The 23,174-nt window shown below is 34.1% G+C and overlaps 1 protein-coding gene across 2 annotated transcripts in view; it reads right to left on the bottom strand.

The window, feature by feature from the left end:
• LOC137615282 (rho guanine nucleotide exchange factor 10) overlaps positions 1-23,174 on the bottom strand; it is a 737,263-nt gene that overhangs the window by 230,538 nt on the left and 483,551 nt on the right. The window contains exon 4 of one of the 2 annotated variants that reach the window (XM_068345015.1): positions 17,528-17,581. The exons of the other annotated variant lie outside the window; for it this stretch is intronic. Coding sequence (XP_068201116.1) covers positions 17,528-17,581 — 54 coding nt within the window. The remainder of the gene's footprint in view (positions 1-17,527; positions 17,582-23,174) is intronic. 2 annotated transcript variants of the gene reach the window in all.

Raw genomic sequence — 23,174 nt, 5'->3', positions numbered from 1 at the left:
GATGGACAGCGAAGAAAGCGCTGAACGTCTCATTTATAAGAAGTTTTTCCGTGTAGGAGTTCAATGTGCCAATGCCAAACCAGTTGAATAACAGCGATATATTTGCTCTAGACGTAAAAGTCACATGTGGCCTATTAATGTTCAATGCAGCGTAATTTGCACATCTATACTGTAACCATTCGTTAGGTCACCTGAGAGAGAGAGAGAGAGAGAGAGAGAGAGAGAGAGAGAGAGAGGACTAATTATTGTTAACAAAACGTTGTGCTCTTACCTTCCTGAAAACTATGAAATTCAATTATAAAATACGTATTGATGCACCAATAAAATCAGATAATTTTTTCAAAATAAAAATAAATTTCAATACAACTTAAGAGAGGTGAAATTGGTGAGCAAACCTGCAATAAATATGACCGATTTTACAATATCAAGAATAGAAAATAAAAATTCAATCTCTTGTGTTCATTTTCCTATCTTAAACACTTTTAAACAGTTTATGATATGGATAAGCTGGCAAAACATGGTTAGGAGTCCAGCATCACCTCAGAATTAAATGCTTCTTTACATCTCCATTTCCTTATGAGGTTAACAACACATTTAAATAAAGATCACCACAATCTCTCTCTCTCTCTCTCTCTCTCTCTCTCTCTCTCTCTCTCTCTCTTTCCTTAGCGATGTGCGTGAGTTAAGATTGTACTGGATTTGTTTTTTGTTTGTCATGTGCGCAAACTTCAGTTGGTACAATTTCCCTACAGCCTTATCGTTGACTGACATCATTAAAAAAATTCATCGAGTTTCTCGTCATCTTATCAATACAAGTATTCCATTTAATTCAAATAATTAGAGCAACAAGTGTCATCTTTTAATTTGTCCCTCGAACACTCATGAATATCTTCACTAATACAAAGCACTGTTTTATCACGAAAGCTATAGTCAATTCTTTTTAGTGAGGCAGATTTGCACCGACTTGCAGGGATGCCCTTTTAATTCAGGAAAAGTTTCCTAATAGCTGATTGGTCAGAAGTATTTTTGTCCGAATACTTCCGACCAAGCTATCAGGAAACTTTCCGAGCTAAAAGGACACCCCTGCGAGTCGATGCAAATCTGCCTCACTAAAATAATTGACTATAGATAAAGTTAGTATACTGTAGGTCGGTCTAGGCAACAACCATCCGTTGCGATGGTGTCACTAGAGTTCAAGGATGCTTTAATGCTGATCCTTCTCTGAATACTGCACCTCTCTTTGCCTAAACATACACTGTATATTCTGGAAAATTCCTGGCAAAGGATCATCTTTCTCCATATGTCTGACAACACCAAACAAACCACACCTTGCACTCGCAACTGTAACTGCTGACATGGTTAGGATGGAAGATACTTTTCAGCATGGTGAGCAACTCTCCTAGGAGAACACTCCGAAATCAAATCAGTGTTCTTCAGCCTTGGTTATTGCTATAACCTCTGTACTGTGGCCTTCCTATATCCTGCTTGCGAGTATACTTGAGCATACTTTTAAGCCAGTTTGCTCTTTTCAAAGGGTGTGTTGGGCAAGCACGAAGGCCTCCACCTTTATCAATATGAATTTCCAACAGCAACGGCTTCAATATTCAATTATAACAGTAAGCAATTCAAAGAAATTTCAGGTTGAGGGAAATGGGGAATAATAGCTATGCGAAGATTAAAAAAAAAAAAAAATTAATGACTACATGCATTCAATTTCATCATAAGCTTTATTATTAATTCCAGTAAAAACTGAGAATCTTGAGCTCGGTTGCAGTATGCGTCTCTGTAACAATTTTCTTGGAGAAGCATCTTCAAATCCTCCTTCAATTCGAATGAATACTTTGACACCCCCTTGACGTTCCATCCCAACTCTCACTCCCTCCCACCTTACTTGTATATCTTATTTCAATCTTGGCTCTATTGTCATGTCAGTAATGTTTACTACCAAACATTACTAATTTCTTTATTTGCCAGTAGCTTAGGCTGTGAGAACCCCAAAATCCCCCACAACATCCTCTTGTTTGATCGCTGAAGCTTCAATCCCCCCCCCCCCCCCCTTCTTTTTTTTTTTTTAAATAACGACGTTTCTAAACTATACTCCAACACTAGTCTCAGTGCGGTAATCTAGATCATGATTTCCAGTTCCTTTGGTATTGCTTTGTGCCACCCTTCCCCTGTGCCCTACCTCATCCATTTCCCCAGCTGCTTTCATACTAATGTCAACCTCACGTTTACAATTGTCCCTTCTGGTTTAAAGTAGCAAACTAACAAATGAACTCGAATTATATCTGAAGTATTTAAAATTTTCAGCCTGTTTAAAATCTTACATGTTCTCTCTTGTATAATCATCCCAACCACTTGACATTGTCTTCCCTTTTTATCTTTCTAATTAAAGTACTATTTCAGATTCCCCAATAAAATCTAACTTTTCATTACTATTCACTATTCTCTCTCACTTATTTCTAGATTATCTCATATATATTCTTTTGTAGAATTGAACATAACCTACTTTAACACGCAACTGCATCTCACAATTTCCTTTAAATTTCACTAATTTCCAATATCATCCCACCGCCAGTTAATGTTCCCTTGAATTTTGTTTAATCACGCAGTCCTAGTTCATTTAAAGATGAATTTTAAGTTATTGTAATTAGGGATAAAGTTAAATTTTGAATTCTTCGTCTCCTGCTGAAACTACGGACAAACTTTCACTTATGATAGTGCATGCTAATGATCAGGTACTCATCCAAACACTCGCCTACTAACCATCACCCCCATCATCTTGTTCTCCTATCGACTTAGAATGAAAACATCGTTTTACAATACTCGGTTCTTATCTATTTTTCTTCCTCAAACTAGAGTATTTCAGAATATGATTTTCTTTGAAATCTAAGTCTTCAAAAGTCAAGCCTTCTCACAATACATAAACACGACTATTTTCATTTTGTCATTGTATAAAATCAACACAAAGTAAGATTATCCAAGAATACTTGGTCTCTCTCTCTCTCTCTCTCTCTCTCTCTCTCTCTCTCTCTCTCTCTCTCTTCTCAAGACTCTACTTCCATGGTATCACAATACTCCTGCCCTATTCAATTGTAGCCATATAATCCATGTTACGAAATTTGTGCTTTAACCTGTTCCCGCAGTTATAATGATGAAAAAAATATCTACTACTACTTCCATGCATTTCTTTACCACCCCACACATAATACCGATATCTACTGTCCGTCCTAATCCTATATCACAGCAATGTCTGTTCAAAACCTATCATGCAACATCTTACCTGAAAATGAGAGAAAGAGAGAGAGAGAGAGGGGGGGGGGGAGGGATTGTCTCACTGTTATTCAACTAACTGTGGAATCGAATGTTTATTTAGAGCTTTCCCAATTTCTTAGGTCAATTATGACAGGTACACTAGCAAAAACTACAAATATTTAAAACAAGGAAATAAAAATTTAAGAAAGTCAAAACAATGATAATTCTACTCGGGTAGTGTAATATTTAAATTCACTGAAATAGCAAATACACAATCATTTATTCACCATCTGAGAAAGGCAAACCTTGTAAGTTGGGGGTTCAGAAAGGGCATTAGATCTTTCAACAATGACGCGTCAAGTACATTTTGAAAAGCTAAAAGAAAATGTGGGTTATTACTTTGATATTCCCTTACTCTCATAAAACCTCTTCATTATCTTAAATAATCCAGAAAACATCAATTTAGTATGACCGCCTACGCATTAAACCAATAAAGAACACGACTTCCTTGAAGAAAACCCATGAATAAATAGGTATATATGCTGATGGTGCTCTTACTTACAAGAAGGGCCCCAAGTCCTTGACTGCCAGTTTATACAGCGATGAGGAAATGTCTTGCGAATTGAACATACACCACCCTAAACTGCGACCTTGTATCCAGGATATCATCGTACACAAACAACCAAGGAAAATTTGACGGTGCAGAAAAATACACCAACTTTGTTAACAACCTGCCGCTGTCATTTCACTCAGGATTTGTATACGAGTCTCTGTAATATCATTATCATCACCAGAATGAATATGGACAGTATATGGTAGCACAATTGCGCAAAGAATATCCATGTATAATCTAATGATTCACACATACAATTGAGAGAGAGAGAGAGAGAGAGAGAGAGAGAGAGAGAGAGAGAGAGCCCAGCAGGGTGATCCCTGTTGGCTTTGCGGAGACCCACGACTACTCTCATGCCTTCTTTCAAACAATTCACCATACCTATTTGAATCACACTAAAAAGCATTTTATTGTAACATTAAGAAATCTATCATTATCATTATTGTTGTTAATGTAGTTATTAAGCATAACTTTAATTTGCTAAGCAGTTTGCCAAAGAACAAATTGCCAATATGCAAAAATTATTTGCAAAAAAAAAAAAGAAAAAAAATCCACACATCCTATGAATGTAGGATATTTTCAAGAAAAAATAGATAAATGTATCATGCAAGCACATCCACAAAAGATAAATATATAAATCCACAAACAACTGCGAATTAAAAATAAACTCCAATCACTTGAAAGAAAAATAATAAACACCACCATGTTACATTTTTGCAAGAAAAGTTTTCTAAAGCCTTCGACTACAAAGAATATTAGACCAGTAGGGGAGGCATCCCGATTACTCATCAGAATATGGATACTGCTTCTTTGCAAAACGAGAAGCAAACACTAATTTCAAAAGGATTGTAGAACTTCTGTTCAAGACTGCACACTCTTGTGAAACGCATCAAAATGGGAGATCTCTTGATTATTATTATCATTATTATTATCATTATTATCATTATTATTATTATTATTATTATTATTATTATTATTATTATTATTATTATTATTATTATTATCTAGGCTACAACCCTATTTGGAAAAGCTGAAGGCTATAAGCCAAATGCTCCAGCAGGGAATTAAGCCCAGTGAGGAAAGGAAACAAGGAAATAATAGACTTCAAGAGAAATAATGAACAATTAAAATAAAATATTCAAAGAACAGGAACCAAATTATAAAATTTTCATATATAAACTACAAAGTAAAAATAAGCGAAAAGAAAGAATAAAAAGAGAACAAATGTGATATATGATAAAGGTAAATACGTAACAGATAAACTATAAAACGTTACTTATGTCAACCTACTTCGCACAAAAAAAAAAAAAAAAAAAAAAAAAAAAACACACACACACACACACGTTTGCACCAAGTTGGAAGTTTCACTTATTCTACTATTCTGTGCAGTATCGAGCTTACGGGAGAAAAGTTAAGACTGTAAGAATTAACTGTGTACCTAGCAATATGTGGTAGATAATATAGTTTGGAAGATCTAATTGTAAATGACGCTCAGAATTTTTAACATTCTTATACAGTATAAACAAAAAGCTAATTGAAGTGCAGTGTCAGAGGTTAATAGCCAGATCAGAAATACGAATATAAGTACATCTCAAGTTCTTATCCAACAATGAGGGTCAAACATAGCAGAAGGAAAGACCTTAAGTATTTTCTTAGCGTACACAGGTCCCAGAATGTCTTAAGATAATTTTCTCAATATACCAAACTGTAGTGCATTTAAAAAGATAGACCCCACATGGTTCTCAAACGAGAATTTACAATTAATAGAGACACCTAGATTGTTGAATGAGCTACATTTAGTTTAAGAAACATAGTCAATGAAAAATTCTGGGTTGGGAGGATCCAGTGCCCTTAACCTACAAACAATCATACTTAAGAGTTTGTTGGAGTTTAACCTCATCCCCATAAACAGCACCCTGCACAATCTAGCTAGATCTCTGTTTGAGATTCAGTAACCACTAGTCTAAACCCAAGTGAAATAGATGCATAAAGAGTCGCATCGTCTTCAAAACCAATAAACTTGTTTTTAAAGCAGAAAAAAAATACCATACATAGAGGAAATGAAAAAGAACACTACGCTGAGGAACAAAAGAAATAATATTCCTAAATTTCTATAGTACCCATCAACAACTACTACCTGAAATCTATTAGTTAAAAATTCATTAACAATATTAAGACACGATCCACTAACTACCATGGTCTTGCGTTTGAAAAAGGGCCTCATGATGTGTGACACATCAGGGATAAGCTGCTCAGCTATAACTTCTAACGAAACTGAAGCATGACCAGAAATCCCAATTGGAGGACCAATGTCTAAATAATTATTTCTGGGGTTAGAAAACACAAACCCCTACAGAGTAAATTTGTCTTGAAAATAAAAAACTACACTAAAATACATTTATCTAAGTTGCTGAACATTTCTCTAGCAATGACAAAATGGAAGATCTGAAGCGTGAGGCACTCGTACCATCCTCTCCCTGGTCATATGAGGTCTTTTGTATAAAATTAGACAATTCGCTTTTCAGTGCTTAAAATTTTGAAGTTAAAGTAAAAGAGAATATAAAATATCACCAAACATTCATAATATCGGTACTTGAGAATGGCGTTAACTACGAATAGTGAACCACAGTGAGAGATGAGACAACATATTATGAAATTCGCTATTTTAAATCTTGGCTGTGTCAAAGTTAAATCTCGTCCTTCAATGTCTTTCCCACTTACTGATCAAATTTAAATTTACTAAAACAGCTGTCCTTCATTTACTACGTGAGGATATTGAATGGCAACAACAAGAGTTACATTATCTGCAAATTACGTCAACTTACTTCCAAAAATAAACAAACGTGTACATTTACCTAAAAGTTGCCTGTAGAACACCAGACAAATTAGACCTTGGCTTACTAAAAATTCCATCAACAACTTTGCAATCTTCAACACTACGCACGAGCTCTATGAACAAATACAGTGAATAGTAACATTAAAATAAATATTTCCTATATAGCCTAAATTATAAAAACTAACAAAACAAGTGGAAGAGAAATAAGATAGAATAGTGTGCCCGAGTGTACCCTCATGCAAGAGGGTTTAGTCCAACTTTTCTTGGCAAAAAAAAAAAAAAAAAAAAGTAAATGTAAAAATAAAAGGTTCCGAAAGGGCTGTAACAAGAGTAACACCAGCAGAAGACTGTTTATTTTACCAAAACGGACTTTTACTTTAATTTTCAATTACATAGGGTGATGAGCAGATATACATCCAATACCAATATATCAATTAATTTGCACTGCCATTACTCTAAAAATAAGAATAAAATAAACTAATCTAAAGGTATACTTGAAAATATTATTCACTGCAAAACACAATCATTTAAATAAAATCCCACAATTGAACACTTATATAACGTTCACTCAAGTATCACTTGACGTATTCCTTATTTCTCAATGCTGCATAAAAATCATCCAGCCAAGTTGAGTGTGGTTTTTCTCTAAATCAAACCAAGTACATATTCTGGCTTTCTGGATAAAATTCCCTTTCACTCCCACTCTTTCAAATCCAGTTTTTAATTATTTTCACAATATTTTTTCCTGCCTCCTACACAATCCTTGGACTATTTTTTATAGAAATTAAACTTTCCACCAATCACTGCCGTGTTCCTAAAACATTGAATACTACCTATTAACTTTCCCTTCATCCCTTAGCCTCAACAGCTACAATAGCCTTTGATCCTTCCAAACCCCGAGTTCCCCACCCTTTCTCTTTGGTCTCCCTAAGCGCCAAAACATCATGCAGCTTTATTGTTTTACAATTTTGCTGAAACCTACAGAAATCAAATATCATTAATCGCTATAGTGGTGAGTATCATTCATGTTTGATTGTGTGCAAATTTATGTTTCTTACAAGCATCAAACTATCCTTTGAATAATAATAATAAAAAAAAAACAATCACAGTAATAAACAAGTCTACAACAATTTCCAAGAGATTATCAGTAGATCAACTGTACAGATTCCAGTGGTCAGTTATATTATTAAAGTCCACCATAAGATAGATTTACCTATAATCTGTAACTGGATACAATGTCCATAATTGAGTTGTAATTGCACCAAGCTTTGGGATCACTGAAATAATGGTTGACGTAGCATCCTGTCTTAAATGGTATGAACTGCTCAATAAAACTGTATCCTGATTAGTTTGTGAAAATTGAAATACGGATAGGGGAGACCATTCCACAGGTTATGCCGTCAATCCGAATGACCCGGTATGAACACTCTCCGTTGTATTATGGTATAAAGCAAGGTTGTGTAGAAAATACATGGCAATGGTTGTAAGATTGTGGTGGAATTGAAAAATAAACAAGTTTTGCTTCTAATGGATATGACAGAATACTCAGAAAAAAAAGACCTCCTTGATATTGCATAAGTAAAAGCATTCTCGCATTAAAGTGGATGCTATTTACATTCAACACTTACAGTTTAACACAATAGGTAATGCCATACAAGTATTCTATGATTGTTAAGCTATGCAGCATTACCATTTTTTTCCGCTGTAGGTACTTGGATAGGAAAACAGATATGAGCATTCGTAACATTTAATTCGTCTAATCACTGTCTGCCATATTGTGCAAATGATATTGCATTGGTACGATTTTAATGTTCGCAGAATAATATGGACTGTCTATAAATGCTCACTATTCTGTTAATATGAGTTAAATATGTTAGATCCTCAGTAGTTATGAGTAGGGGTTCACTATAATGATGTTCCAATATGAAGAAAGATAATAAGCTGAATATTGTGATTTCCTACCAACAAGTCTGATAAATTCGTCTTTATTAAAGAAAACTGTTTTTCCCATGTAGAACACAATATATGACCCTTGAAGTATTCACCTCAGCAGAAAATTAAGTACCCGAGCTCCCACTGGGCCACCTACAGCTTTTCTTTAAGCTTGCTGTAAAATATGAATTGATAAACGTTAGAAAATAAGAAAGACAGTGTCAATGTTGTTACTTGACTCTAAGACTGATAATTGACGCTTCTTTGACTAATCACATTTTCATGGGATAAAGACATGTTGATTCGTTAGAATGATGGATTTCCAAAGGATTTCTTTATCATTTCCTCAAAGGACTTGGATCGATGGGATATCAGAGCTATTGGCTAATACAGTTTGAATTTGGGAGATAACTTCCATTAACGGATGTTAGCGCTTGGCAAGCGATGACAGGTTTGAAGAATTTTCTTGTTCTTATTGTCAAAGAATTCTCATAAGAAAAAATGTATGGTTTTTTTTCAATCTTTCATGCGTGTTTAAAACCCCGGAATAAAAGGAAAACGGTCTGAGCTAATCCGAAGTGTCCATTTCCTTTCCGATTCTTGCTTTACTGAAATTAGTTAACGGGAAATCATTGCCACTTCGGTGAAAGACTGCAGCTAAATAACTTATACCTTATCTTGGATCTCTGGATAAATATATAAACTTAGATAATTGCTGCACTTTACTGATATGGATGCATAATAACTCTTCAGATGTGATGAACCTTATATTCAATTTAAAGGGGACCAACATCACTTTTCACTTTTTGAAGTTTTATTGTGTAAGAACGAAAACTTATGGATAATGCTTAAAATTCTTGGCACGTTTTTCAGATTTTAAGGTTTTTGTGAATCACTGTTTATTTTCCATTACTTCGTAATCTAATCCTTGAGCACAACTTTAGGTCGATGGTTTCTATTTTAGAATTTTATGTCACATTTTTCGTTATCCAAATAGAAACTGTTCTCTTGAAATATCATAAGATTATTTTGCCTGGGAAACCTCAACATCTCGTGAATTCATCCCAGTTTACCTTGCGGAGGTTGAAAGACAATGACATTGGTTGCAAGGCATTCTGGGAGGTATAGGAACTAGTATTTAGTTATGAAATTTCATACACGGTCCCATGTAGTTAAGCAATGCTCTGACTGCACTCAATTTTTTCTTTTTTTTTATTATGGCTTTGCAGGTTGGAATTAAATGTAAAATTTCAATCTGGAATGTTTTTTTTTCTGATGATGCAGTCTTATATTCATTGATGATTTTTTGTAAAACATTGTGTTTCAAGTATCGATCATCTGTTTAGCATTCTAGTTACTGATAAATAGCTTTCAAGGTAATATCTATTCCATCTTACCTTGCTCTTTAAAAATGTTAGCTACTCAGCATGAACATACCTGGTTCTGGAGAATTGAAAGAATGAATGACTTCAGTATGTTATCGATGACATTTTGGAATAACGCCATCAGTGGCAGCGCATTATAAAGCTAACCGGAATAATAATGTGGACTATGTTGATATTCTAATAAGATGACAAGATACAAATCAATTATGAGAATTGCCAAAAAGGAAATTATTTCATCTTTAAACGAATCTATTGGGAGCACGCCAGAATCTAGCACAGATCACACATGCAGTGCTGTTCAAACTGCCGAACAAGAAAGATTATTTCCGGCTTAAATAAACATAAGGTTCTTGATTAGGTGATTTCTATGAAAAATAAAATGGCCATTTTATTGAAACTTATACATCATTAGAAGACGACGTTGTAGTCTAAATTAACTAAATTTGAAATGTTTGCCATTTCTATATTTTGTATATTAATTGAACTGCTACCATCTCTCTCTCTCTCTCTCTCTCTCTCTCTCTCTGTCTCTCTCTCTCTCTCTCTCTCTCTCTCTCTCTCTCTCTCTCTCTCTCTCTCTCTCACACACACACAGGCAGCTACATGTTGGTAAAAGAACCCAAATCAAACAGATCTTCCAAAATTTCCAAGTCATCCTTTGATCCCGACCACATAATTCTCTCGTGCCCAGTATGATATATAACAACGTCTAAATGGCGACGGTAAATTTGCATTCATTCTATCATAATATTACCACTCTATGCATACTGTTATCTCCCTTTTTTCCAACTATGACCCATCCATTTAAAGTAAAGATCTAATCAAGAAGAGTTTGGATGCTAGTTTACGCTAGACACCGAATATGGCCGAGAAGTTACGAAACGGGTTTACGTTATTTTTTGTTTCCAAGACGACAAAAGCATTTTTCTACAGAAAATGGCACACACTGAAACAACTGCAATCTTAATATCATACAAATACGAAATTCGGAAATACGCCTTTCCCCGGGGGGAGAGAGAGAGAGAGAGAGAGAGAGAGAGAGAGAGAGAGAGAGAGAGAGAGTGAGTGAGAGAGAGAGAGAGAGAGTGAGTGAGAGAGAGAGAGAGAGAGAAATTTTGCGGATTTTCATACCAGAAAACAATGAAGGGTATAATTTTCCTTATTTTCTATTTTGACTAGTCTTTAAATGTAAAAATTGGAATATTGTTGGGGATTGACACATGCTATTTCATATCTGACTTCAGATGCTTTTCTGTCTGACCTAGAAACAAACGACTGCCATGGTCTTACTAAACTCAGTCATACGCATCTAACGACTACAATTTCCTTCGATGATTTAAAAGAGAATATAAATATTCCTCTCAAACTGTCCTTTATTTAATTGAAAGAAACATTTGAAGACCAAATTAAATTCATATTTCATGCAACAGACTGATATTTCTCACAGCAGAGCGTACGATAACTTTACCCGTGCGTTACAAAGCTCACATACCATAGGCACACCCCTGTTTACGAAACCAGTTCAATCCAGGCACATGGACGAAGGCTCCCACTTTTCCCTAGAATCATCAGTCTCTCGAGAGAGAGTTGTCTCGAATTCTTCCCTTCAGTGAAATTGCGATTCATTTAACGTCTTACTCATTAGGAAAAAGACGACAGAAGCAGCAAGGGCGAGGAAAGAGGCTAGACGCGACTTTACATGGTACGCTTCAGAGACCGCTAAAACAGGTTCTGACTTTTTTCTTTTATTTCTTTTCTACTTCGTACTGGTCCACCACCCACACCTCCGGCCCATCTTTCCCCGTCCCAGCAACCTCGAAATCAGCTTACCTCTAACCCTTACTGGCTCTTGAACGAGCATTTTTCTTTTTTATTCACCAGAATATTCTTTATGAAATATTTAGGAAGAAAATTCTAGTCTGTATAACAAAAATATAACAAAACAATTATAAGTAATTAGTTCACTCACCGCCCTATTCTAAATAACGATCTTCCTGATGTCAGCAGTTTCCTGAACAGAAAATTCAAATTCGCTTAACTAAAACCATCATCATAATATTTTGGGTGGCGGAATATTGATGTTCTTCTTATCTATCTGACTGCAACATCGCCCAGCATATCACATTCAGCATCACCATTGCCATTTCTTTTGAGACCTAATACATAATGAAACTCGAATAATTGTTCTTCCTGTCCAATAACCAGCTATGTCTATTATTCTTATTTTTTTCCTTCTTCTCGTAACATATCCGAATGGTCTTTCATATTCATGGCAGGTTACCCAAGATGTTCATGACAAAAGTAGATGGACGATTAAGGGTCCACTCCTCATCCCACTGCCCTCCTACGCCTCACTCAACAATGAATCTAAAATTCGCCCTACACTACAGGTCGCTTCAAGTTTCATTCAGCTACGATGAACGCTTACCAAAAAGGTTTCTCTTCGAGATGAGTCATCATAGCCTCTCCTGAAACCAGATTCGTAACTGCATCATAGTGTGTGATTGTGTGCGCCAATGAGAATCTGAGTCTTGGCGTTCACATATGTGCGTATCTAAAGAAGAGAAAGTCTGATGTAGAATTCAAAGTATATCGGCACAAGTAAGTTTCATTTCCTAACAAAATAAACACGTTTATATATCAAACAGGCCGTCTGAACACGTCTGTGTCCTTATCTATCTATATTTCTATGACTGGATTAAAGAAGAAAATGTTCACAATAAATGCCACATGAGGGTGGAATCATATTGAATGCACAGCTCCATACAGGATTGAAAAACAGACAATGCATAACATTTCGACTGTCGACTAAAAATACGATTGGAGTTCGTCATAATATACAGTTTACACATTTTTCAAGCTTTTATGGAACTTTCAATTCACAATGTTTTGTCAGATTACATAAAGACGCACGCGCACACAAGCATTATATATATATATATATATATATATATATATATATATATATATATATATATATATATATATATATACATACATCATATATGTATATACATATATATATACATATATGTATATATATATATATATATATATATATATATATATATATATATATATATATCTGTATATATATCCACACATATTTTTATATATATATATATATATATATATATATATAATATATATATATATATATATATATATATATATATATATATATATATATATATATATATATATATATTTATATATATATATACATATATATATATATTTATATATATACATATATATATATATATATATATATATATATATATATATTTATATATATATATACATATATATATATATATATATATATATATATATATATATATATATATATCCACAGATGTTTACTTATACATGCTATATATATATATATATATATATATATATATATATATATATATATATATATATATATATATATATATATATATATATAAATATATATATATACATATATATAAATTATATATATATATATACATATATATATATATATATATATATATATATATGTATGATTATATATGCATGTATATATAAATGTGTGGATAAATTTATTATATATATATATATTATGTATATATATACATATATATATATGTGTGTGGAGATATATATATATATATATATATATATATATATATATATATGTATATATATATATATATATATATATATATATATATATATATATGCATGTATATATAAATATATATATGTGTATATATATATATGCATGTATATATAAATATATATATGTGTGTATATATACATATATATATATATATATATATATATATATATATATATATATATATATATATATATATATATATATACATACACACTGAATAAAAGGTTTCCTGTCAAATCGCAAATTTTGAATCTTTCGTTACCCGAAGGCCAAGTTGTGTTTATTAGAACCTGCCTATTTCAGTTTTATACCTGTTGTTTTTATTTTCGTTTCTAAATGCTTAAGAATTGAGTGAATATGCAAAGTGGAAACATCACCATTAAGTGACGCCCCGCTTTTAGATTCAATTTTGAATTCAAGAAAGGCATGCTGAATTTTTAGGGACCGTACCCATTCCCTTTCCTCTTTGTCCACTTGTTTCTCATTCCTCAAGACAGTTTCTCACTGTTTCTTATCATTTCCCTTGTCATCCACCCCCATAAGGCCCGAGACCTTCAGGATTGGATCTCCTTTTCCATTCCAGCCCAAATCCCCAACCGCGCACACTTTCTGCTCTTTTCTTACTTCCATGTTTTATCACAACTGTTTCATCACTTTTTTTCCATACTTTATACTATATACCATGTATCCCGTGACCAAGTCAGGTTCTTTGTCTTCATCGCATTTTCTCCATGTACGAAATCACCGACTGGAATTCGCACACCAATTACCGCATCCGAAACACGTTTTCACTAAGGACCTTAGAGATACATATGACTAAAGTTCAGTGTGATAGGTAACTTGGTTACAAGGTTATTTTGTACTATGTCAGTGGAAAGCCAATTTAGTACTGCTACACTCGTATTGCTATAGACGATATTAAGCCAAGACACTAAGTCGTCTTATTATTGTTCGTAGCGACATTCTTAAACGTCTAACAAACAGGCCTTGCTACCATTATGCTGCTGAGATGTTCATAGAAAATCGCCACGATCACTTCAAAATCCCTATCAGTCCAACAATGTACAGTGCGATCCGGAGATTAGGAAATAGAAGCAACCCGCTAATCCCAAACATCTTAAACAGTGAAACAGGAAGACGATCAAAGTCACGGCGGAGATGGCAAAACGACAAAACTGTAAAATGGGTAACCTCAAGGGCCGTGTAGTACTGTATTTAGCTTCTTCATACAACTCTATTATTATTATTGTTGTTGTTGTTGTTGTTGTTGTTGTTGTTGTGACTCGAAGCAAAGAAACTGAAGGAGCAAAAACCGAACAAAAAATAAAATTATCCGATTTAATATAATTTCGAACAGTATATATTGCTATATACATTTATTATAGAGATAACTTCAAATAACGGTAGAACAAATAAAAGATATGCAACTTTTACCATTTAAAGGTCTTTTGAAGCCTAATTGTCAGGTCGCTTTACGGAACATATTCTCTAAGTTTTTAATAAAAGGCAGCAGGAATTGCCAAATATTCAGAATGATTGAATAAATATATACCCTATACAAAGTGAATTATGGATCAAGAATATGGAATGAGATCATTTCATCAATAAAGACACAGCTTCATTGGAAATCAATTCTAATGTATAAAAGACATAAACACATCCTATCCACTCTGGTAGAACACAGCTCAATAGCTGAGCTAAGCACGCTTTCAGGCAAAATACAGGCACCGCTTTACACCTTCACTAACAGACATGCCGGCATGACTTGTATTTACCTATTAGGAAAACATTATTGAAATTTTGGTTACCTTTATCTCGTCTAAACTTTAAAAGTACTTTGCTACGTTTCGTCGCTCATCGTAACACTGTCATCAAGGCATGCTCTTCTACCACTAGTTATTTTTTTTTCTCTCTCTCTTTTTATGTATGGAAAACTCGTCTTGGTGACCCATTAACGATTTTTCATAATGTTAAAAACACTTGTCTCTCCAAGACAAATTTAGATTCAATTAAAACCTATTTTGGCACTGCCCCGTCAACAACTTAGGAGACGCATCTATTTTCAAGCCACAGGTGACATGGCATAGTCAACAAACACATGGCGAGCCTTGATTAGTATGTAACGCTGATAAAATTCAGTGTGGGATAACACGTCTAAATTTACTGTCAATATTCTTCTTCTCAGCCTCCTTATTTATATTACTTCTAAATTAGACATACATTAAAAATGACCCCAAGACAAAACATTTTCTTCATTTTTATTATATTTCGATTTGAGAACCCATGATTAGGGTTGAAAGAGAGAGTAATAAGAGGTGACTATTTCCCAGCATCAACATGACACAAAACGTGGTGCTTGTTGTTACCGTTCCAATGGGACGAGGCGAGGTTAATTTTAGACGAGTAATCCTCAGAGATCCGAAATAAACCCAGATGTATATACATATATATCTATATATACGCTGTAAATATTTCTCACATCTTTCTTTTCCTGAGAGTGAATAATCCAGTTATTTCTAGGGCTGGTGATTCGCATATCAACCACTTTTACTGCTTTAAATTAAACAGTTAGTTCGAACGTCTCACGCTACGCCAGAGCCCGTTCTAATTGGCTCAGCATCTACTTCCCCACCAATCAAATCTTGTCCTAAAGGGCGAGAAGAGCGTCACAGCAGCAAAAGCCACGATGACATGAAGACGTCTCCTTTTAGTTGGGCTAAATTTAATCATATGGTTATGTCTTGAGGCTACTGTACCTAATGCTTCTCCGCTCTGAATATAGCTTGCTACTAGGCTTTTGTGACCGCCTTTTTTACCATGTTTTCTACGGCATATGTTTTGAAACAAAACCATCTTCATAAGCAAACATCTTCAAAGATTAATAAATAAATGCATACCACTTAGGAGTAATGCTATCTCTAAATCCCTTTAATAAATCAGACAAATAAGATTAAAGATTAACAAATAATGTACAGATTTTACTACATTTCCGTCATATCAATTTCACTCGCTATAATAAAAAAAAGTAAAAACATGTCAAATGTGTCACAGTCACTAAGAAATGGCTGTATATGGAATGGGATGGAATAGAATAAAAAAAAAAAAATCATTTTAATGATCAACTGACTGAACAGGCTACATGAAAACCCTCTCAGTTTTTACAACAGGTTTCAAAATGACATAGAACGTACATAAGCACCTGCATTTGAATGTACGCAAATTTGCATTCACATATATACAAAAAAAGGACAACTTAATTATTATGTAAGCACCAGGAGCGCGAGAAAATCTATAAATTAGTGATACCGTACCTATCATACCTAAAACAACCATTCTTCGGTCTATATTAACACTACAGTATGTCTTCTTCTGCAACATGTATCTTGGTTGCCAAATAAAAATAAGTAAAACAAAAACAAGACGAACAAAACTGCACGCTAGTGAACAGCACATAGAAGGGTTTGTAAGGTAAGTAAACGAAGAAATTTCTGTGCAAAGAACCGTGGCCTATTTGGAACAAAATTCAGTACTGTGAAGCTCATACTGAGATCTTAAAGGAATACAGTGATTGGTACTTAAACAAACCAAAACAGGCCAAAGTCTAAAACAAACACGTTATAGTTGAAATCATTAAATTAACAAAGCCTTATACTAGCATGTCTACAAGCTTCAGTGTGCGTTTGCGTGTGAGAATCCAAAGTAAAAAAAAAAAAAAAAAATGGAATGGACGGTAATGGAATTCTTGTGCAGAAAAAGGTATGGGGGAATACTGAGACACTGAAACTGCAGCAAACAACCTTTAAAACAACCCTCCCCAATAACAAATTAGTACAGATACAAGATAAGTACGTTACATTCATCATCCGCGACGCGTCTGTGTAGATGTAAGGATTTCAAGCTGCAGTTACCTGAAAAAAAATAAAATGATTTATTCCTTACGTAATCAAAAATATTAAGAATAAAATATGTCATAAAACTAGGCAGAAATATTTTGCTATAGAATTTATTTGTACACAAGGTATATTCATGTCATCATAACTTTCCTCGTGGAACTTCTATTGCATCAAAGCAAAAGCAAGATTCTCTTTTTTCTATTAGCTATATAATCTCCCATAAAATAATATTGTATACATTACTTCCAGCAAGTTAAAGGTTTATCAACTGATTTAGCTGTCATCTAAGTAATATTACATTCGTATGAAATATGGTTTGACCTTGAAAACAAGATTATTGGTTATGCACATGATAATAGTCTATTTACACCGAGCCCCTCAGTGTAAAACTGTGGCTGTTGAATGTAAAACTTTTCCTTTAAAACTGTCACTTCACAGGAACTACTAGAACTCGAGGGAACAAATTATCAGACAGCCTACATGAGGTCAGTCACGCAGACAATGGCTTTCAGTCAAGTGGTCAAAGCAGTCACTTTAACTGTGGATAGCCATTCATCAAATTCTTAGACATACTATGAGTGTACCCCATAAGTACAGTTCTCTTCATATCCTATTATTCCACCAATAAAACATGGCAATCTTCAACTTTTTTATTTGTTTACTAACAAGGAGTCTTTACCATGAATACTGCTAAAACTACCTATATTTCTTGTTTTATTAGATGGAAATGTCCAATATATAATGGGAAAGTAATCTCTTTAAATGCTATTCAACATGAATCCACCTTGCACAGACACCAAACAATCAATAAACTTATTGGCGTGTTTGTCCGTAGAATATTACCACTATAGAGACATGATTCTTCAAAGATTGGCCAGGCTAGTCTGATGTTGGCTCCATTACTAGGTACGGCCCTTTCCTTTGTCTAAAGATATTCTACACTGAATAACCTGGAATATTTTTACCAAATAGTTTTTCCCTCAAAAACCTCACAGCACTGAATTAACTACCATTTTTGTTATTACCATACTGAACAGTAACTGTATCTGTTCAGTTCAGTGGCTATTATTATTATTATTATTATTATTATTATTGTTTTTGTTATTATTATTGTTGGCTAAGCTACAACGCTAGTTGGAGAGCAGGATGATATAAGCACAAGGGCTCCAACAGGGAAAATAGCCCAGTAAGGAAAGGAAACTAGGAAACAGGTAGAATAGTGTGCCTGGGTGTACACTCAAGCAAGAGAACTCTAACCCATGACATTGGAAGACCAAAGAACAATGATTTGATTTTGGAGTGTCCCTCTAGAAGAGTTGCTTTTAATTAGTCTCTCTCTTCTACCCTTACCAAGTGGAAAGTAGTTATTGAACAATTGCAGTGCAGTAGTTAACCCTTTGAGTGAAGAAGAGTTTTTCGGTTATCTTACTGTTGTCACGGGTATGAGGAAAGAGAAGAATGTGTAAAGTATAGGCCAGGTTATTCAGTATATGTAGACAAAGAAAAAGTGACCTATAACCAGAAAGGGATTCAATAGAATACAATCTGGCCAATCAAAAGGACCCAATTACTCTCCGGCGGTAGTCTCTCAACCGGTGGCTGGGCCAACCTACTACCTACTATTACAGATCATTATGACTGCCCCATGAGAAAACTCCGAATTCAAACCAACACAGTCTATTATCCAATGTCCTCTACTGTTGGACTGCACTCAAGACACTATATCATGGCTTTCAACAGCTTGAGATTTGGCTCTTTCAAACTTTTCTGCTAATTCACCCTTCCTCTTCTTTTTTTCTAAATAATGTATTGACCAGATTCAATAAGAGGCAATACTCTATCAGCTTTCTCTTCTTAATTTTCAATCAGTGTCTTAAGTAGGCTTAATAGAAGGGCTCAGGATGCATGGTGGTTTATCAAAAGATTTCCTTTTCTCTATCTGTTCCTTTATCTTCATCTAAGACATACATTCTCAAAATAATTGTTGTTGTCGTTCTTTTTAAATAACTATCCACAAAGGTACTAAGCAATACATGGTGCTGGCTACGCCATTTTATCCGACCTTTTGTCTTTTGGTCTATTAGTAGCGTTTGTATTTTTCTGTATTTAAGACTGTTTATATTTCTATCATTATTGTTAATTTTTTTCAATTATGATAAAAGGTTTTTATTGTTGCTAATTCTTATAATGTCTGGAGATATTGAGCAAAGTCGCAGACAGTGCTTCCCAGGGTGCGCCAACATCGGCCAGTGTATTGCAATATTCATGGAATACATGTTTCTCATACTGATTGTGATGCTCTAAGATTATTTTTTTTTTTTTCTAAATTACGCTATGAGCAAATCAAAGCGATGCTACTCACAAGTCTGGCAAATGCTTGTACTTTATAAATACTGATTCCTCTGGTGTTATAATATGCAAGGTGGGACCTCCTTTTGGGGTGTCTGATTATGCCATAGTTTCGTTAGTAATTAAGACTAATCAGCCTGTCTAATATATGCTATACTCTTGTATGATATATATGAAATCGCAATAAGACTGGAATGGCATTTTGAATGATCTTTAGCACTTGAATTGGTCACATTTGTGTAAAGAGGTTGTGTTTTCTCTTAAATGAAAATTTGGTCGTCATAAATGGTAGGTGTATTCCTTCTTCGTTTGTTAAAATAACAAATCAAGAGTAAAAATCTGGTTCAATGAAGATTGTAGAAGAGCTCATTTCAATAACCAAGAGGATTATAATCTTGAGAAGTGATATATCAGATTTCTCTTGGAATAACTATATTCGGCTAATAGCTGTTGCTCAAGAGAGTATAGGTTCAACTGAAAAGGAATACATTTTAACCATAAACCATATAAGAAACCCTTTCTGGTGAACCTAGGAACATAAATGGTGGGTTACCTTTAAATCTGCACTCAGTTGCTTAAACCAGAGGACTCTAACTCTCACTGTCAAAGGGAAAGGCAACCATTTTGACTGTTTGACAGTAAGCAGAGGAATGAGAAACTAAATATTTTTCATTTCTGTTTTCCTGAGGTTAAAATAACTAATTTAGCTTTTCGGTCCCACAAAATTGAAACCTTTTACAGGACCATTATACTTATGGAGGTGCTGACTCGAATGGTATTTTTCCTTATGTTTTTATAAAGACAGCTGATTTCGTAGCTCCTGAAGTTGACCGTTATTTTTAATAAGTTAGCATGAGGAGGTTCTCTCTGCACTTATTGGAGAGTTGAGGATGTTACTCCATAGGGTAAATGCGTTTGTGGTATCTCTCGCCTTATTGAATACCGCCTTATTGAATACTACAGAAATGTAAAATCTGGTGTTCATCAGAGTAATGCTTTTAGGCTATATTTTTCATACTATATACAAATATTTGGTTTGACAAAGAAAAGAAGCACGTTGCATGTGCAGGTGATGTTACTCAATTCGCATTAATTCCTTCTTCTGAATGGGAACCTGTGGTTGCTGAATCCTTATATCGAGATCTAGCAAAAATTGATGCATGGTGCAAATTTGGGACATGAAGCCAAGTCCGAACAATACTCAAAATAGGCTTGTAAGTAGGTCAAGGACAGTTGCTCCTCAAAATCCAGATCTTTGCACTTACGACGTCTCTTTACCTATATACAACGCAGTCAAAATTCTAAGTGGGATTCTTGTTATGTTTTACCGCCTGTTTGTGTGTTTGTTTGTGAACAGCATCACGGCCAAAATTCTAATCATAGAGTGAAGACAATTGCAGAGATTAACGGTTATGTAAAAAGTTGGAAATGACTAAATTTTGGAAGGTCGAGGTCGAAGGTCAAGGTCAAACAAGATGTCCAGTTCACATAATCAGCCATAAGTTTGGACATCGTTGTCACAAGTCTTCAAACTTGCTTCACATTAGAGTTTATGAAAATCCACGTCAATTAATACACGTTAAGGACGAAGGTCAAGGTCGAGTCAAAGGTCAAATTCCAGTCATCAAACATACGGCCACAATTTCAATAGTAAAGTAATGAAACTTACAGGAGTTTAAACTGCTATGAAAAGAGCTGGAAATTATTAAATTTTGGAAGGTCACAAGTCAAGGTCATGGACGAGCATTCACGTAACCAGCCATAAGTTTGGACGAACACCTTTGTCACAGACACTTCAAACTTGGTTCTTATTTGAGTGTATGAAAATCCACGCCAACGAGAAATAGGCTGCTGTGATGGAGGTCTGCACTCCACCGAGTGTCCCTCTATTTACCGCCAACGAGGTTGTGTTTTACTCCCTGTTTGTATGTTTGTAATTTGTATGTTTGTAATTTGTATGTTTGTAATTTGTATGTTTGTGTGTGTTTATTTTTTAACAGCTTCCTGGACAAAATTTCAATTTTAGAGTAATGAAACTTCCATGGTGTAACTTGTATGTAAAAAAGCTGGAAATTATCAAATTTTAGAAGGTCAAGGTCAAAGGTCAAGCAAAATGTCCAATTCACGTAATCAGTCATAAGTTTGGACACGGTTCATAATTGAGTGCATGAAAATCCACGCCAATTAATACATATTGAGGACAAAGGTCAAGGAAAATGTCGAGAAATAAGCTGCCACGGCGGAGGTCTGCGCTCTACTGAGTGCCCCTCTAGTTCAACCATGTTTGAATATTGTCTCCCATCTGGTCTTCAACAACTGACTCTCATATTAATCTGCTTGAAAAAAAAAAATTCGGTTTATTAAATTCCTTATCCCTGATCTGGATAATTCTGGTACTGTCATTCAGTTTGTGTTTTGGAGGTAAAGGGGTGAAATGGTAAAAGATCGAATAGGATGGTTTCTAGAACTCAGCTGAGATTGAGTTTTAAGGGGGAAAATAACAGAACCGTATTTTGATGAGTAATGATACAGAGGAAAACCACAGTAATAAGCGAAAAGTATAATACAATTTCCGTATACATACCTCGTGAATCTCCCTATTTTAGCCAAATAATATTCTGGAATAATGAAGTAGGCATAAATAGCATGTTATTTTAAGAACTATATATTACAGCGTGCAATTATCGGTATAGTTCACTCTCGGTTGAGATGAAAAGCGGTAAGAGCACTTTTCCTTAAAAATCACATAAGCTTCTAAGTACAAAAGCGTCGAACTAGCCTTTGAACAGAGAAGTTAGACATCTGTTGAGAGAGAGAGAGAGAGAGAGAGAGAGAGAGATTCTGAAGAATACGTTACATTTTATTTCAATAGATTTACGCCTTGCCATCATATACCTGTAAAAGGGGGTTTGACATAATTAAAATATTCAGATTAGTGCTTTCCTTGATTGTTCATTCGATTAAAATTCTCATAGAAATAAATAAAAATAATGACGACGACTTTTCATTTAAACTTTTCTTTGTAATCGTGTGTGTGTATATATATATATATATATATATATATATATATATATATATATATATATATATATATATATATATATATATATATATATATATATATATATATATATATATATATATATATATATATATATATATATATAAATATATATATACATATATATATGTATATATCTATATGTATATCTATCTATCTATCTATCTATATGTATATATATATATATATATATATATA

The sequence above is a fragment of the Palaemon carinicauda genome, chromosome 21 (genome assembly GCF_036898095.1).
Source record: "Palaemon carinicauda isolate YSFRI2023 chromosome 21, ASM3689809v2, whole genome shotgun sequence".
Taxonomy (NCBI): domain Eukaryota; kingdom Metazoa; phylum Arthropoda; class Malacostraca; order Decapoda; family Palaemonidae; genus Palaemon; species Palaemon carinicauda.
The sequence above is the reverse complement of the archived record's forward strand: the minus strand, read 5'-3'. Positions and strand labels throughout refer to the sequence as shown.